At 41.0% G+C, this 19464-nt stretch overlaps 1 protein-coding gene across 2 annotated transcripts in view; it reads left to right on the top strand.

Moving 5' to 3' along the window:
* Positions 1-19464, top strand: part of C27H1orf21 (chromosome 27 C1orf21 homolog) — a 222691-nt gene that overhangs the window by 102998 nt on the left and 100229 nt on the right. For both annotated transcript variants that reach the window (XR_011231536.1, XM_069459308.1), the window contains exon 3: positions 11712-11806. Coding sequence is in view for 1 of the 2 variants with exons in the window: in XM_069459308.1 (XP_069315409.1) it covers positions 11712-11806 (95 nt within the window). In the remaining variant the exon portion in view is untranslated. The remainder of the gene's footprint in view (positions 1-11711; positions 11807-19464) is intronic.

The following is a 19464-nucleotide window of genomic DNA, read 5'->3' as shown; positions in this document are numbered from 1 at the left end:
TTGAAAATGTCTGATTTAAATCATCCCAAGTCTTAGAAAGTATAGCAGTTCTTTTTTTTTTTTTTTTTTTTTTTTCTCTGTTGCGTATCTCTTTTGAGGAAGCAGAATGTAACATTAGCTTGGAGAACTTTCAGGATGTCCGAATCTACGCTGAAACAGGTGACTGATAGACGGTGGGCGGGGTCCACGAGGGCCGTCTCTCCATCAGCTCTGCGTCCTCAGTCTCTGAGTACAGAGCCTACCGTGGTTGGGTTGATTTGAATTTAATTGAACCGCTTTGATGCCCTTTAGAATGAACCCTCTACCCCTCTCCCCAAAGATAAATATTCACAATAGCTACGTATGTTACAAACAAGCTGAGCAGAATGTGTTACTAGCCGAGGCTTGTTCCTGCCTCCCAGGTTGTGGAAGTTGGCGTGTTCTTATTTACCGCCTGCTCTGCCGTCGACTATCAGCGAACACGCGCGTCCCCTGCGCACCCCCTGCGCACCCAGACACGTGAGTCCCTAGAGAGCTATTCTTTGTCACTGTCCGAACACACTTTAGTGTCTGAGGGGAGAATAACTTGGCGATTCGCAGCAACTGGAAATGACCTTTTGTTTTATGTGAATGACGCTCTTGTGGACAGAGGTACAGATGTGTCAAAGGGAAGGCAGGTGAGGGTCTCGCAGTCTGTCCCCTGCACCCGTGCGTGCTCCCCCCCAGCGTCCCCGGCTCCTTCGTCACCAAGATGAGCACCGCTTTCAGGAGATCCGTGGCCAAAAGTCAAGTCACGCATATTTTTCATAAGGAGAGAAACTGTACTATTTTATCACAAATTTATATTTCAGATGTGTTTTTCCGTTTTCAAAATTCAGTGGCAGTGCTTATCTACTGGCGAATGACTTGAGCTGAAAATGACTCTGTCCGGTTTCTTCCTATTCTTTTTGGTGATTTTGCTGCCATGGAACTCTTTCCAGCGATTGTATAACCCAGATAAAGTCAGGCCCCCTGGCAGCCAGCTTCAGGCCAGAAGCATGTTAAAGGAAACAGCAAATATCATGGAAAAGCAATTGAAACTTTTACTGCATAATCTCAAAGAATCCTAAGAGGCACCTCATTCACAAACCACAGCACAGCATACTGAACTCTGTTCCTCTGCGAGTCTCTAGCTCTCGGCCCCTCTGACTTTCTGTTTGTCTTTCGACTAGCTCAGAAATCTCTCTCTTCTCTCCAATCTTCTGCAAAACTTTCCCTCCCCCCCAGCCTCCTCGGGGTTTTCTGCTCCTCACTGTATCTGTGTCTGTTCCTCTCCTCTCATTAGCTCTGCTCTTTTCCATGTCGCTCCTGCCTGCTCTAATTCTCCCACTAACATCCTCGCCCCTTCGCCGATCTGCATCACAAAAGCACACCAGCCCATCTGGCCGACACAGTCTCCTCTGCTGCGAGGCTTGGGGGTGGGTGTCCTGGGATGCTCAAAGGCCTAATATTTTTTTTCTCTGTCGTGGTTATTTTCTGAGAGTCTTTTCTTAGTAGAAATTCACTTAGGTCAAAATCCAATTAAAGGAATTAAGTCAGATGCACCTTAAGATCATTAAGATATACTGCTGTCTTAACACACACACATACACTCCCACCTTTGGCCAAATTGTCTGATGTTTCGGGGGCAGCCACAGTAATGAGAAAGAGTTTCTGGACTGGTCATGTAATTTTCCATTCCTAACCAGGCATCCTGTAAATCCATGACTGTTGGTCTGGAATGGCAATAGAGAATGACTACAGATGAAGCAGCAGAAATTGATTTCCAGTCCTGGAAAAACAAGTAATGTTTTAGGTCCTCGTGATGGTGGCGGAGTTTTTATCAATTTCATATACAAAGGAGGGCATGTGAGACATTGTACTAGTATCCTTTGATATTTGCTGTTACTGCTTTATAGTTTACCCTACAAAAGAATATCACTGTGTTTATTTTCTATTCTTTTCTATTTTGCATATATATATATATATTTTTTTTTTTTTTTTAAATGCCTGACCTGAAAAGGTTTATCTTAATGGTGACTTCCATTCAGGGAGAGGATACATTTTACGAGGTGCTGTAATCCTGCAGGTTTTGTAGTGGAGATGAGTGTACAAAGAGAATTTTCCTTTTTATCAGAAATTCACTTTATAGCACATTTATGGGAAACTCTAGTGAGAGCATGGGCTCTAAATCAGACTCCCTGGGTTCATGGCCTGGCCCGGTCCCACCACTCAGTAGATGTGCAGCTAAATAACTGTGCCTCAGTTTCTTTCTCTGTATGATAGAGACATCGATGGTTCCACTTCTTAGAGCTGTTGTGAGGATTACGTGAGCTGTTATATGTCAGGCTTTCAGAACCGGATCTGGAACATGAAAGGGGCTGTGTAAATGATAGCTCTCATTTCTCCTCCTCCTCCTTTCCTCAGTGAAGGAAGAGATCCTTGATTTTATTGCTTGATCTTAATGCTAAAAACATACATCAAAGTTGTAGTGGTATTGCAAAGGCCTGGAAATAAAGTTATCTTTTAAAATGGCAAGTTTTTGTAAAGACATTGCATGAATTACTATATATTGGAGAAAAACTTCAGTTTGCTTCTGTTAGATGCAGCAGTGGTCAAATCACCACTTTATAGTTGGTTTTTCTTTTTTCTTTTTTTTAAGGTAGGGTCTCATTCTGTGTCCTGGGCTGGAGTACAGTGACACAAACATAGCTCACTGCAGCCTTAGACTCCTGGGCTCTCAAATCCCCATTTTAATGAAAGTGTTCATAACACTTACTTTGGATATCACATTAATTCCTAACCTAAGGAGCACGGGGCTGATACTCATCCACTGATAAAGGCTCCAGAGTCTTGACAAGGGAGGATATGGTAGTTTTTCTGATGTTGTCCATTAAGGGTAGATGCACTTGTAACTTTTATTCATGGCCTTGTGATTTACAAATTTATCCACATCCTTTCTGAATCCATTTATACTTCATTCTATGTCGTCTCCTAAAGAAATTATTTCTTGTGCTTTGTGGTTTAAAAAAAAAAACCAAAAACCAATTGACTTGACGGTTAAGAGCCCGGCCCTAGACTCACGCCAACCTGGGTTTGAACCAGCCACTGCCATGTGATTAGCAGCCAGGGGCTAATCTCTTTGCAGCTATAGAAGGGAGCTATGATACTAGCCTCATAGGGCTGACACGAGGATTAAATCAAAGTAGCTGAGAGGATAGCCGGCTGGACAGCCTTTTGTCCTGAATGGTTCTCAAGAGTAACTGGAACCCTGCTAGGAATAGCAGAGAGGATTGAGCTGACCTCAGACTTTCCAAGAGGCCTAGCGGTTCTGTGGTAGGTGGAGAACCAGCACCGCTAGGAGAGGCAGAGCAGGGCTCCTGAGAAATTAGGTAACAGCACGTGCCTCCCTTTCTAGCAGCGGCTCTGAATCCTCAGCCACTCATTGTGGCTGGGATTATTGGAATTATTACTGCATAGTATACAGGAATAATTGGGAATTATGTCTGTATCGTATAGAAATCAAGCCTCCTCCTCATACGCAAAGCCTTGGTTTGCAGTATGCTTTCCTAAAGGAATCCAGGATCTGGTTGTATGTCTTTTGTTGGAGCTTGTCACAAGATGAATGTTCCAGGGTCCTTAATGACCAGATAATAGTTCCTTGGTCACTGAATAATGAACCCGAAATGAATGAAGGAAATGTATGTCTGGCCTCTGAAATGATTAAATGATTCAGGAATGGGGCCTGCAGGTCCCATCTTAATTACTAAAGGTGCTGGAGTGACAGAAGCTTTATCATTTTGATCCTTCCTATGGAACCTCTGAACCCTGAGGTCACCCTCTTCTCCTTGCAGCCGAGGACTCCTCTCATCTTGTCCTCTCAAAAATATGGACGAGACCCCGAGAATGCTAAGAGACTACATCATCCTGTGCATACACATCTCAACTTGCTCAGCTCATTCCGAGAGGTCTGTACCCTCTCTCTGCAGTACACAGCTGGGAAGTCACAAAGCCAAGTGCGGAAGAGAAAGCCTTTTGAAGCCAGTGCTCTGTCCATGGTGATTTGCTGATGTTCCGTTTCAGTGCCAGTCGAAGGAGGAGCAGGGATCAGGACTCAGTGCCATTCTCTTCTTCCCCGAGGTTAGCTCGCAAACCCCATCTCAACTGCTCTCTCTTCTGAGTGCAGTGATACCTCCCACTCTCCAGTTGGAGGCATATCTGCTGGAGGAAGTGGGGAAACAAGGTCTGGCAGATGTTGCGTCTTAAGCCTCAACCCCACCAGCTCGCTCACCACCAGCTGCCTCCAGGGTAAACATTCCACCCTTTCGAGGCTCTGTGGCTTCTCTCTGGCTCCTTCCCAGTCTTCTCCGTGTGTTCTTCCTCACCTGCCTTGACAGACTGATCCATCTCAGGACGCAAGTTCCGCCTTGCTGTGCCTTCTTTCAGGGAGAAGCAGAAAGCCCTGGACCAACTGGTAGGGTCTCTCCAGAGGAGATGGCTGAAGGCAGTCCAAAGGACAGAGGCTTAGTCTGGAATGGTGGCTTCAGTGCTTGAGCACTAGCGGGGGAGTCCACACCACCTTCAGAGTACAGCCTGACTCTTTCGTAGAACTTGCGTAAGATCTTCTGTGGTTGGCCCTGTCAGCCTCCTCTCTACATCTCTCTGTGCCCCTGGAATCCTGCATGCCTGCCACCATGAACTACCTGCAGGTCCTCCTGTCACCATGCTCTCTCTGGCTTTGAACGCAGTGTTCCTTGCCGGAACCTTCCTTCTCTCACACACCGGAGTTCCTCAGGACTCCACTGAGATATGTCATATCCTCCAAGACTCTCCCTAACCTTGACTGGGGGTCTGTCCTTTCTACTCTTACACCCACCACCCACATGTGTGCTTCTCACGGCTGTGCACACTCTAGACTCTACGTCATTATTTCTTATATCCTCCCCCAGTACCTTTCAGCTCCTTCAGAACAGGGACTGCTCCCTTTTCCTAGACGTGACTCCAGCACTGAGCATTGTCTCTGGCACACAGTAGGTGCTTAGTGAATATTGTTAAAGTAAAGAAGAAACACAGAAAGCACAGCCGGGGATTGCCCAGCCCTTGACTCAAGGACAGAAAACAGATATTTCCTTCCATCTTCATGGCTGAACCAAAATCAAGAGGTATTTTTCTCAGACCTGTTCAGAACAGAAGTGTGTCCATCAAGTAGCGTAATTTACAGAGCTCTTAGCAGTCAATAAGAGGAATGCCACAGCTTCAACAAGGAAAAAAGAGCAAAGGATATGAAGAGACGCTTCACACACACAAAGTACGAATGAATGATCCACACATGAGAAAAGTATCTAGTATCACTAGTAAATTTTAAAGCATCAAACTAAAATAAAAATTAGATATAATTTTCACCCTTCCATTCATTGCGTAGTTTTAAAAATGATAATACCCTTTATTAGTGAGGATGTGTTGAATGGGCCTTACACCAGTGTCTCGGTCTGTTTGTGCTGCTGTAACGCTATAACACAATACCACACACTGGGTGATTTATAGACAATAGAAGTGTATTTCTCACAGTTCTGAGGTTGGTCCAAGATCAGGATGCTGGCATTTGGGATCCTGTGAGAGGCCTTTTTGCTGTGTCCTCCCATGGCAGAATGTAGGAGAAGAGGGCTGAATTCACTCCCTCAGGCCCTTGCAGGAGGGCATCCAATCCCATTCATCAAAATGGAGCCCCCATGACTTAATCACCTCCAAAAAGGCCCTACCTGTCAGTACCACCACCATGGGAATGAACTTCAGCATGACTTTCGGAGGGAAAACCATCACTCCAACTATAGCAACCACCATGGCAACAGTAAACACCACCATGAGGCCTTTTATCTTTGGTTTTTGTTTATCTCTTATTTAAATATAAATAAGAATTAGGTCTCACTAGTGAATAAGAATACAAAAGGCGTATGAGAATTGCTTTCTTAGTTTCATTAACATTTTGGGATTATGAGGTATCATAAAGGGGATATCTATAAATATGTACAGTTTTATACATCCCCTATGAGAGATCCAGGGGCCAGACAGCTCTCATATCTAGTCTCCACAAGTTTAAGTCTTAAAAACATAATTTTCCTGCTTGTATTTTTGAACAACTCATATTTTTAGGTTTTTAGAACTTGATGTGTCCAACAGTCTTATTTTGAAATGTTTTCCTTTATTAGGTTGATTTGAAACAAACTCTGGAAAGAACTGAGGATATTTTATACTAAATGTACCAAAGCCTTGTTTCAGAAATGTTCAAAACATTGAGAACAGGCAGTTTATAATTATCCCAGAAATTGCTTAATCATAACTTATATTGGAACTGACAAAATCACTTTCCACAAGTGAGGATACAGTAATAATTGCTGAGGGACTCCCCGACTCAGGGAATCGATAACGGTCTATGAGGCCCTTTGACTGAGTCTCTGCTTTGTGCATGAGGTTGTTGCAAATTTAGAGTCCGTCCTGGTGACCTGCGGCAGAGTGGGATGTGGTCAGTCTGTGTGTGCTGAGGAATGTGCTCCAAAGTACAAGACGGGTTCTCAGAGCATGAGTCTTCCCCTTGAGACAGCTGGTTCTCCTGGGGCACTGTTTCCTGGCCTCCTGCCACATCCCCCGCATTGCTTATTACCAGGCCCAGCACACAGTAGGTACTCAGATGGTACTGACTAAATGCTTTCCAGATGAGGATAGTTTAGAAGTGAATCAGGGATAGATACGCTGAAGTCATCGAAGACTTCAGTGTTCTCGGCTCTTTAATGTGTCCGCCAAAAAACTCCTGTTCAATCCACCAAATATTTATAAGGCACCAACCTATTGCTACAAAAATGAAAGAACATTTTTTATAGCAATACCTGTTAGGTATGATGGGAGAGACGAGTTCAAAAGCGTAGCACAAAGTTGTAGCAGTTAACAATGTGGTCTGTGAAACCAAACTTCCTGGGTTCGCATTCTAGCGCTCCCATTTACAATTTTTGTGAAGGGAGGGTGGAAGGAAGGAATATTAGCCGAAAAATTTCCAAGTTTAGTCAAAAGCGGCAACCCACAGATCCAGAAAGCTCAGCAACCCCAAAGAGAATAAAGGCTGTGTAAGACTGGCTCGCCCCATGGTGACTTCCCTGCCCTAAAAAGTAACTGTGGACCCTTCACCCCACTCCCGTCCATAACACACATCCAGCCTCCATTTTTTCCCTTTGTGTTGCATTTCTTAGAAAGGCACCAATTAGAGATTCCTGATTTAACAAGCATCATCTTTTGATTGGGTGTGAAAGAAAGTCTGAGAAGATGTAAGTTTGAAAAATAGCCTTTTTTCATTATATTATTGGCTGAGCACATTGGTTCACACCTGTAATCCTAGCACTTCGGGAGGCCAAGGTGGGAATATCGCTTGAGGTGAGGAGTTGGTGACCAGCCTGAGCAACACAACGAGACCCCTGCTCTACAAAAAAATAGAAAAAGTTAGCTGAGTGTGGTGGTGCTCACCTGTAGGCCCAGCCACTTGGGAGGCTAAAGCAGGAGGATGCTTGAGCCCCGGAGTTCGGGGTTGCTGTGAGCTCTGATAACACCACTGCACTCTACCCAGGGCAAGAGAGCAAGATTCTGTTTCAAAAAAAAAAAAAAAGAAAGAAAGAAAGGCAGGCAGGCAGGCAGGAAGGAAGGAAGGAAAGAAAGAGAGAGAGAGAAAGAAAAATGGCCTTTAAGACATGCCTTAGTAGAATGCTACCATAGAGGTGGGGAGTTGGGTGGAGAGTGGGGAGGGCTACAAAACACATTAGAGGCTTAAGGTGGGGGTTCCATGGAAATTTAAGATGCATTTAGAAGAAGGGGTTATGCCTGTTTAAATTGTTAGCCCAGTAGAAAGCAATGTTTCCTTTCTCCTTCTCTACCTGCCTGGGTCACGTGACCACCTCCTTCCAAGACCTAGTACCAAGTGTTGGTACTATTAATGACAATGCTCGGCTACATTAAATTAAATTGGTTTCCATGGTGTAGCCTGGAAATAAAACCATTTCTCCTTTTATTTATTCTGTGCAGAAATGCACTTTGAAATGCAAACTGTTCAAATGTTGGGAGCTCTTTTGCTTTTTGTATTTTCAAGTATACTTGTTAGAGAACACCAGTAACTTAATCGCCAAGCAGATCTTTGGCTTTTCCAAATTTCCATTTCCAAATAGTTAAAAGTCATTAGTGGGACACGAAGGGATTGGCTCTCTGTGCCATCCCATCGTTTCGTACCAGTGGAGGCTCCTTCAAGAACTCACTGGCCCCATCCCTCTTCTCCCAAGCTTTGCAGGTAGAAGATCTGCTACAAAGTTACATTTATAATTAATAAAACTGACTTTAAAAGGAATCAACTAGAGGGAGGGGGTGCTGCAGTGAGTTTACAGTGTCAGGATTATTAAAAAGTTAGAAATGACCATAAATGTCTGTATTGGATGGGGAAGGAGGAAAAAAGGCAGAAGAGCCCTATAAATGCTATTCTTTGGGGTAAGAAGGGATCTTACAGTTGTTTTCTAAAACGGTAAAAATTTGAACCTACTTTGACACCTCCTTACTCGGTCTTCTTTTGATCAGTGACGGCCACCAAACAGTCCTGGCCTCTCACTGTTGTCATCTGAGGACTAAAATGCTAAAAATATCACCAAGGCATTGCTTTTCCCCCAGCTCTGTTTTGACTAGCACAGCCTGCAGCTGTTTACAGGAGGGAGCAGGGAGTCAGCCTGCTGTTCCTGATGTGCATTTTAGTAAGTCACCTGACAAGAAACACTGTGAACAGGTGTTGAGGGAGCTGGAGGGAGCCAGAGGAAGACAGGTCCTGCTTCCCCTGCTCCTAATCATGCCTCACCTGGCTCTGCTGCCAGGATGCTCTGGCTTGTGTCAGTGGCTGGCCCCATGGCCCCCAGTGTGGACTCCGATAAAGGGGGCCCCAAGTCCCAAGTTAATTCCCCCTGCCTTCAACGAAAGGCAAACTGGATTTCGTTAGTGATTGTTTTACTGACATAACCCAAAATGCCCCACTGGCCTGCTCAGAGGCCAGTTGGCCAGGTAGGCTCGTTCCTGACGGCTGTGTCACCTTGGGACCGCGAGGCCCATGTGTTGATGAGTTGTCTGTTTCCAGATGGACATTTTCATGCCTGACTCCAGCCTTTGGGAAATTTGACAAACTGTTTTTAAGCCTTTGCTTCGTACAAACTGTGGCTTATGTGAGCGTCTTGCTGGCTTTTTGTTTTAGACCATGATGGATCTCGTGCCGTGTGTCGTGTGAGTCATAATGATAGGTCTGGCCTCGTCGTCTTCGCTGTTTGTTTTTTCTCTCTTTGTATCCAGTCTTACTGGGTTCCTCTCGCACCACGTCCCTGGCCAGCGGGTTGTTAATGACATGTTAGAACCTCTCTTCTGTCTAAGTTGGTGGGGATTGTGTCTTGATGTTTTTTCAAAAAAAAAAAACCACCCGTGTTGGAAATAACGCCGCCATGTAGTCAGTAGCGTTTCCATTTCACTGGAGAAAAATGTTAGAAAAATATTCATAGTTTGTCTCCTATTATCAATTCAGTTGTATGCTCTGGAGGGGAAACAAAACAAAGGCTGAATATTGCTGGGCTGCTCCGAGTGCGTCTACACCGGGCTGGGGCTTGGCTGAAGGGAGAGAACGGTGGGCAGGGCAGGGGCGGCTCCTCTCTAGGAGAGACCTTTTACTGTACAGTGGGCAGAGGGCCTCTGGGTATTCCAGAAGGTTCTGCTTCAGGCCGAAAATGTGCTCTTCACTGTCTTGCCATGTGAGGGCTTGAGTCCTATAAACAAAATCATAGAATCAGTTGGAATTGTGATAAATATAAGTGTGTGTGTGCATGTATATGTATATCAGTTCATTTGTATTTAAATAATTAGAGACTCACCATAAGCAATTAAGGTCACAATCTAGTTCAGGTAAAGTTAGTAATTTTCTCAGTGAGCCATGATTTATAAATATTGATGTCCCAAACTGAAGTTACGGAGGCCCATTTTTAACTTTTATTTTTTACCTTTATTTTTATCTTTGCATAATTGTATTGGAGGCATACTTTGCTAGTGTCTTTTCTTTTTAAATTAATAATTGTTTTTCCAACTTCTGAGTAAATAATCCATAATCGAATATGTCAATATTATTAATTTACTTTCACTGTTTTCTCTTCCGAACACCAAATTGGATTGTGAAATTCTTTTGTGTTGTAATTGTGGATGAGAATCTTTTGATTAACTTGTTTAGGGCTTAGTATTCCTAAAGGGCTCACTCATTACTGTCTTTCTAATTTCTTTAGGAAAAAGCAGAGTCAATAACTACCCTGAATTGCCAAGTGGCAAAAACAGTTGAAGTCTGAATGAAGTCTACATGCAAATGTAGTACATTCATAAGAATGGTAATTTTGAGCAGTATTTGAACAGTATAATTACTTGGAGAAATATTACTGCAACAAACAACTTTGGGAGTTGTATGTTAAATGGTAGTATGAGGAAACCTGAAACTACATTAGAAAGTGCTATTAGAAATACTAAGATAAGAAATTATATAAGAATGTAGTCATTGTACCCAATTAATCATAGGCAATAAGAAAACATATTTCAACTTCCTGAGCTGAAATGTAAGCTCTGTTAGCGACAGACGTCTGTCTTTCAGGTAGCCTATCCTCGTTAGATGTCACTCAATGCCATAGCAATGCTAGACAATCATCAGTTTGTTGGTTAAGGAAGTTTTCTAATTTCATAATTTCTGTGATTTGCCCCACAAATTGGATTAAAGATGACTCAGAGTCACACCTGTTTTTGACCTTACTGTGCCCAGGTCATTTCCTGTTGACAGAAATCTGATGAAAATGTCTGTATCGTCATCACCAAACCTCTATCCTGGAGAAGAACTCTAGCTGCAAGTCTTCCTGAGTCTGTCCTATGATGTGTATTGATACTGGGATTGATGTGCTCTTCCTCACTATAGTGAAGTCTAGGTCCTGTCTACATCCCACTCTACTCTCCATCCTTGAGTAATATACCTATTAGATCTGCTAGATGTTATGGGTCTTTATGTATGTGACTTTACAGAGATTATAGGGTATATGTATGTATATAATAAATATATATAACATATTTAATGAGAAAGAATTGCAGACTGTTCAAATTTAATACAGGGATCACAAAAAGAAAACTTTCAATTTTTAATTGTTTCTATTTATCAGTACTACTCCTCGGTTTTAAATAGTACTTTAGTTTTTCAAAAGAGAGTAATCAAAGAATAGAATGTATTGCTGAAAATTGCTGCCACGGGAATTTTGAACTAATGTTCTCTTGAGGAAAAATAAGAGTATTCTCTTCAATATTATTAGACCACTATGTGATATGTCCCAGTGTGTGTAGACTCCAAATAGCCTTTAGAGATGGACTGTCCTATTTGCTGTCTGTGGAAGGACCAGACAGTGACACTTTGATTAGCTGCATTAGTGGTGCTGAGCTTTTTCCAGTAGACAGAGGAAAGTGCCTCATAAAAAGATCCAAAATGCTTGGTTAAGCTTCTTCTAGATTGTTCCGAATGAACCACATATAAAGGCCACAGGGGAAACGGTCTAACAAGTTATGCTATTGGACTTTTCTAACTGACACTTTTCTCCCATTGTGGAAAAAAAAAATTACAAAATGTGTTTTCTTTTTTTGGCACTCAGATGAGTATAGGATCAAACCAGTGGAAGAGGTCAAATACATGAAAAATGGGGCAGAAGAAGAACAGAAAATAGCAGCCAAGAACCAAGAAAACTTGGTAAGAATTGAATTTCTCATTCAACAATGAATTGTGGTGACACCATTGTAATAAAATCTGCACTGCATGTTTAAACTGCGACTTACACACTGGCGCAGGATTTCTTGAAAATGCTGCAGCTATTTATAGCTTGCCTGGAAGCTGCACCATCACTCCTGTATCCTGTTTGTCTCTGAATAAGCCCTTCTTTAATCTTGATAGGGAATGCTCCAGGGAAAATACGAAATTATTAGTGTTTTAAAATAGCTAAATTTAAAGGGAAAATCATGAAGGAGGATTGAGATTTGTGAAAGGAGGATTGTTTTGGGGTTCCCCCCCACCTCTTTTAACTCTTATCTAGGTCAGGATGAATGGTTACGTTTTATTATTCTGGACATGTAGTGTTGGGGAAGTTGCTTTTCAAAGGCAAATGATATACTTTCAAGGTAAATCTCCATGCAGAGACTCAGTGCTTCACATTCACTATGTTAAAGGTATTGAGGGTTTGAGTTAATGCAAGAATTGTTAATGATCTGAAACAAGAAGTTAGGAACCTTTCTTTAATATGAGTCAGAATCAATAGAGACATTCTACCTTAATATTCCATCTCTATAAAAATATTTTGCTAGTTATCTTATTAGATGATTTCTTAAAAGAGGTTACAAATTAAGAATATACATTTATCCAGTTGTATTGGAGCAAAATTGTTTTTGTTTATATATTATTTTTGCATTGCATGTATTTGCTTTTTTTAATGATTGAGTGAGTGTATCTTTTAAGAAGTCTGCAATGTCACAAAATATTTTCACTTACTTAAACTCATTTTTCTGTTATGTGCTTTGTTTTTGTTTTTTTGCTTCTGCTGCAGCAGAGGGAGTTGGCAGAGTGTTAACCAATGCTCGTGAATAGTTAAGGCTGCCATTTTCCTTTGCACACTTTGAATATTAGTGGCTAATTATTTTCCTTTATTCTTTTCTGAACATACGATCTGTAACTTCTGAAATACTGAAGTATCGACAAGTATTTTAGATCATTTTAAAGGAGCCAAAATATTCTAGATAATGAAAGTTTGCTTCATCACCGAGATTTGGTTTTTAAAATATCACTTGCGGGCAGCCTGGCAGTGGCTTCTCCTTGGATCTGACTCCCAGCGTGCGCCTCCAATTCACATGCTTGTATTGCTGGAATCCTACAGGAAGTGACACCTTTTATCTTATAGCTTGTGAGTTTCTTCTCCATGTGCTCTGATCATGTTTAGGACCAATACAACTTTTTTCCTTCTCTCTCAGTTTTGCACAGGTCCTTAGAGTACCGCTTGATGCTTGTGTGTTCTTTGTGAGCACTGTGCTCAGAGTCAGCACTAGTGCCTTTCTCTACAGACTGAATGGGGATTTGAAAAGAGAAATTTCTGGTCATTTTCAATCATTTGTGCATTATCCACGCCAACCCTCACCCCTTTACTCTGCCAGCCAATCAAGGTCCAGGGTCCACTTGAAAATCGGCGTTTTCAACTGTGTAAAGGTTTGCATGGGGAATGGGGAGTAAATGGTTATCTTTGATTCTGAACTGATTCCAGCCTGTTTTCCAAAATTAAATGATCATCAGTTAACTGTTAGTATGTTGCCTTTGTTCCCTGCTCTACCCTTTTGGCTACATAATCAAGTATTGACCATATGTAGTCATGTGGTACTTACCTCGTCCACTGCAATACAAATGCCTTGCAAGAGGCATATGTTGTTTAAATATGTTTTTTGGAGGAAAAAAAAACTAATAACCTTGTAAACTTGAAGCTTACGTTGGAAGGTGGATGAAATAGATTTAACATTTCTTTATTTTTTAAATTAAAAAAATCCTTTAATATAATCTAAGTGTCAAGAAGTTCATATGTTTCAAAGAATGATTTTAAAATGTAGGTCAAAGGGTTTTTAAGTTTTTTTTTTTTTTAACGCAATCTGTTGAAATCACGGGGTTCAGAAAACATGCGTATGGCATGATAGTGAAGACTTTGGGCTCTGGAGTCAGAAATTGCCTGGGTTCCAATCTGAGTGCTGCCACCTGATCACTATGGAATTAAGTTCTTTACTTCTCTAAACCTTCCCCCATCAACTAAAGAAATAAACAGTACCTCGTGGTACTGTCGTGAGGATTACAGGAGATGATGGTTGTAAGACTTTGAGTACAGTGTCTAACACATGATAAGCACCTATAAGAGTTAGGCATCAACATATAAAACAAAAGGAAAGAATAAAGAATATTAGAATCAGTGTTTCTTTCTTATTTTGTCTTTATATTAATTGGTGAGAGATTTCTAACGGAATTCTTTGTGTGAATGTCAATGTTACATGTATTTTGAAAAACCTTGCTATGGAGACATGAAATTATTTAAAGAAGTATATTTTGGGCACCTATTATGTACAAAGCACTTACTAAGTATTGAGAGACACAGAAATCTTAAAGTCACTGTCCGCAAGGAGCTTACAGTAACATTGAAAGAAGAGTTCAATTCAACAAATGTTTATTGATTGCTTCTTGCAAGGCATTTGTACTAGACTCTGCAGAGAAACAGAAAAATTAGGAAACCACCAATCCTCATTTCAAGGAGCTTATATTGTAGTGGGCTAGATAAGTACCAAATGATTGTAAATAAAACAGAGTGAGACTGAAGTCCAAGAAAGAAACACAAAGTCCTGTATATATTCAAAGGAGGGAGAGATCATGTCTGTTGGGTTATCAGAATCTCCTTCATGAAAAAGCTGACATTTAGTTAGGATGGGCCTCAAAGTATGGAATGAGGACAAGTGCCCTAGGCAGAAGTAACAGATGGAAAACACAAGATAGATTTAATAAAAAGCACGTAGTCCTGCTTGATTGGAGAGTTGCAGGCAAGTGGGGAAAGTGCCAGCAGGGAAGTACTGGTGGATTAGAGTCAAAACGTAGATGGGGTCATGTGTAGAGCCCTGATGTCCAGCTGAGAAGTCTGAAATTAAGGCAATGGATTAAAGGGAGGCTTCAGATGTTTTTAAGCCAGGAATTGGCATGCTGGGATTATGATTCAGGAAAGTTTATGTGGCAACAGCAGGTGTAATGTGGATTAGTATGGGGGGAGAAGGTGGGAGAACAGTCATAATAGTTTTCGCAAGAGGCAATGAGCCTGCAGCAGGGTGTTGGCAGGGAGAGTAGAAAAGGTCTGGGTGAGGTTGCAGAAGTAGAAGCAACAAGATTTGACAGCTGGGAGGCAGAGAAACCAGGAGATAGTGGTAATACCAAGATTTCGACCCCCTGGAAGATGATGGGTCGGTGGTGGTAGGAATAAGTAGTGACCTCAATGGAATTGTGAAATAGGTAGGAAGACTGTGTTTGATGAAAATATAAGGTATCCATCCATTCATTCATTATTTGTTCCTGCCAGTCCTTAAAAAGCTCGTAGTGTAGTGCACAAGAAGGTTAAGAGGTCAGTCATACAGCAATGTAACAAGTGCAGTAATAGAACCCTTGTGACTACCAGATTCTTAGACTCTCAGCTTTGGGGTACACAAAGGCACATCAGACATAAACCCCACTCTCAGGAGCTCACTTTCTGATAGCAGATAGAAAGCATGTGGCCTAAATAACCACAATTCAAGGTACAGTGTGAGAGCAGAGGTTTGTTTTGAGCAAGCAAAGCTTTAGGAACTTGGAGAACATCCACATAGAGAAGTCCAGTGAAGGGATGGAAATGAAGGTGAGGAGCTTAGTAGTGTTGCTGAGACATATCAGGTGGACAATATATTTTTGTTGACTTGAATGAACAGATGAATGAATAAATGTAGCTGGACCTAGAGGCGTACATTTGGACTGCGTTGATAGCTGGTCCTTGGGAATAAGTGAGGCAGCCAGAGGGAAGAGAAGAGACAATGGTCACAGAAAGCATCTGGGGACTCTGAGCCCACCTGATCTGTACCCACGTGAGGCTTTGGTTTCCGTCTTGCCACTGCCCTCTTTGCTCAAAATGTCCCCTGCTACTGGTGGTCCTGCAGTTTTTTTAAGGTCTGGACTTGCTTATTCAGAACCCTTAACACCTGCTGTTCCCAGCCTGGCACATGCCTTCCCCCTCCACAGTCCACCCTCTCAGTTTTGCCTGATTTACTCATTCTTGATACTGCAGGATAAATGTCACTATCTGAGGGAAACCTCTGCAGACCACACCAACTCTGCTGGTTCTCCCTTGTTGGCTCTGATTGCATTTGCATTCTCCTTTATATGCTCAACACAACTGTTTTGGGATAACTATTTATGAATAATTTGCTTAATAAGCGTTCTTCTTTTAGATTGTAAGCTCATGAGGCTAAAAACTGTATCATTCTGGTTTATAGTTAAATGTCTAGCACCTAACAGTTTACAGCACTTAGTAGTTGCTCAGTAAATGCTTAAGCCCTCCAGTCACTGGAGCGCTTTGACTGCAGGGTTATGCGATGAGGAGATCATGTTGGTTTTCTGAGGCTAATGGTGAATCATTTGTGTGTCAATCATTTATGTACTCACAGTACAGAGTTGTACATTTATCCCAATTTTCGTCATTGCTTAACATTTGTACATTCTACTTTGCTTCTGTCAGACTTTAATTTCTTCTTAAGGAAGGTGACATGAAATAGTATTATTGGCTTTGGAGATTATACATAGATAAGTATCTATAGGGGCCTTAGGCTGGGCACAGTGGCTTATACCTGTAATCCTAGCACTTTGGGAGGCCAAGGCAGGAGGATCGCTTGAGGCCAGGAGTTCAAGACCAGCCTGAGGAATATAGCAAGACCCTGTCTCTATAAAAAAAAATGGAAAAATTAGCCTGGCATGGTCATGTCCACCTGTAGTCCCAGCTACTCGTGAGACTGAAGCAGGAGGATCGCTTGAGCCCAGGAGTCTGAGGTTACGTAAGGTATGATTGCTCCACTGCACTCCAGCCTGGGTGACAGAGTGACACCCTATCTCAAAAACAAAACAAAACAATTAAAAAAAACCCAACCAACCAACCAACCAACCAAACAATATGGGTCCTGGCTTCGCCATTTCTAGCTTTATAATTTTGGCCAAATAGCTAAAACTTCTGGACTTCCAGTTCCTCATCTGAAACTTGGGGAATCATATTCAAGTATTAGGAGAAAATGTGGGAGAATGTGCTTGGAATCTTAGCAAACGGAGGCTTTCTTTAACACGATATATAATAGAAAGCAAAAGCTATGAAGAAAAAAGTTTCTTTCATTACATCAAAATTAAATACTTTTGTAAAACAGAATAACTACAAAAGTAGTTACTAGATAAACAAAACAATAGCCTGGGAGAAAATATTTATGATAAATAAAAGGCAAAGGATTAATATCTGGGATTGATAAAGAACACATGTATAGAACTGAGAAAAAGATAATCCATTAGAGAACCAGGTAAATGAACAGTTGGCTCACGGCAGAGGATACGGGATGATAAGCATGTGAAAGTATGTTCCATATCACTAGGACAGCGGATCCTCTGTAAATCTCTCCCTGAAAGGCACCGACTGCAGCCCAGGCACACTCACCTGGATGGCTGGTGAGCCGCTCTCTAGAACACCTCTGTGCATTTGCTTCCACACCTAATTGTGTGTTCTCCAAGTGCCGGTGTGCTGGTTCCCAAACCAGTCTATACTAGTTGAATGTCATTGTAATTATGTAATTTAGTTAAATAATATGTAAACCAATGAAACACAAGTGTTGAAAGAGCTGTTTCAGTGAAAATTAAATTGAATGCTTTGGAAAGTCTTGATGAAGGCAAATTACTAAAAGCTTGCTATTAAATTAAATTAAATTAAATTCTGCACTCGGATTCTTTCACAAGGTCTTTACATTCCTACTTCACGTAAGAAACCAAAACAGGGAATCTTAGATGTGCATTAAGGATATGGTTAATGCAGAAAGCTTCTGTGGAGCCCTAGTCAGTGATTCCTTACTCAAAAGAGAAACCTTGTTCATATGTCAAAAGATGGGAGAGGAAATGCAAATCAATGTATTTTAAAATAAAGTCATATGCTGAATGCATATATACATTTTTCTGTTACCATGTTTTAACTCATTGTATTGCTTAATTACCAGTCTGGATGCTGTTGCAGAATATGACTTTTATTGTAGTCAGGGAAATGCAAACTAGAGCATGATCCCATTTTTCATTCAATAGAATGGCAAAATCTTGAAGTCTGATAATACCAAATTTTGGCATGGTTGTAGGAAAATAGGTATTTGCCTATTAGTGGTAAACGTCTTGGAGGACAGTTTAGTAGTATCTTTTAAAAATTAAATGTGCCCACCCATGTGCCAGCACTTTCACCCAAGCAGTTGCCCATGTGCCTAAGGAATCTTGCACAAGATGTTCACTGCAGCATTGTTTACATTAGTGAAAAATTAAAAGTAACCTTCCTGCTTGGCAGTAGGAAAATGGTACAGCTGTACAATACAAGATAGCAATTAAGAAGAATGATTCCAAATTATATGAATTGTCATGGGAAAACCATGCATATTGTAGAATGGATATGTATAGTACCGTGCCATTTTAAATTTTTAAATAAAACAGCAACACTGCATTTTCTATGACTACTGATCTATGTACAGGGATTCATACATAAAACCTAGATGGATATATCTGAGACTGCTAACAGTGGGTACATGAGTTAATAATGCACACCCAAGCTCTGTTAAACACACCAAAGCTCAATTTCCTGCTCTGCAAAATGGGGATCATAACTGAACCCACTTTAGGGAGAAGTTGCAAAAATTAAATAAGATATGCCTCTAAACTTTTAGAACAGTTCCTGGCTTAAAAATGCCATTGTTGGCTATTTTGATGTTACATTTGTTAGTGGACTTGGGTTAGGTGGGAATAGATTAGAAAGAATTGGATATGGTAGTCAAAGGGGATTTTTATCCTTAAACTTAATTTTTAATTTTTTTCAAGAAAGTATGAGTATATTATTTGTGTGATTTAAAGTTGATTTTTTTAAAAAGGGGATAATAGTAATAAAACTCCAATTTTAACTAGTTGGGAATCTGTAACAATTATGTCATTTCCTCATTATCTTAAATATCCTCAGTTTTCAGTCATTCTCTGAGGTCTGATTAACAGATCAAGAATGTTAGAATACAGTTAGAAGGAAACTCAAGGATCACCTGGCTTCACTTTATGTAGGTCAACAGTTTTGCATGTAAATAATTTAAAGGTATATTACTCCAGACTTGGCAGTATCCAGATTCCTTGGCCTCTCCAAAGTAAGTATCTTGACGAATAAAGGACATTCCAATTTTAGTTTTGACATGCTCCTCCTTGAACTATACAATAAAACATTATCCTGTTTTCCTTAATTAACATTTGTATTTCCAATCCCTCTTCCCTTAAGAGGATTAAATCATTTGATGGTGGGTTGGTTGGTTGGTTTGTATTTCCTAGCTTTGTATGTATTATATTGGTTTTTGATTCCCTCTTTCCCGATATCTGTGTATAAATGAGAAGATTCTTTTCTATTAGATGACACCTTTCATGGTTGGTTGAGCTTTTGGTTTCAGTCTTATTCATAGAGTTGAAGGCTGATTTGAAACACCCTTGTCTAGGTCACCAATTCCTGAGTGCGATCAAATGACAAAATAAAGAAAAATAGAGTCTCCTAATGTGCTTTAGCAGGAAAG

The sequence above is a fragment of the Eulemur rufifrons genome, chromosome 27, assembly GCF_041146395.1.
Source record: "Eulemur rufifrons isolate Redbay chromosome 27, OSU_ERuf_1, whole genome shotgun sequence".
NCBI lineage: Eukaryota > Metazoa > Chordata > Mammalia > Primates > Lemuridae > Eulemur > Eulemur rufifrons.
The sequence above is the reverse complement of the archived record's forward strand: the minus strand, read 5'-3'. Positions and strand labels throughout refer to the sequence as shown.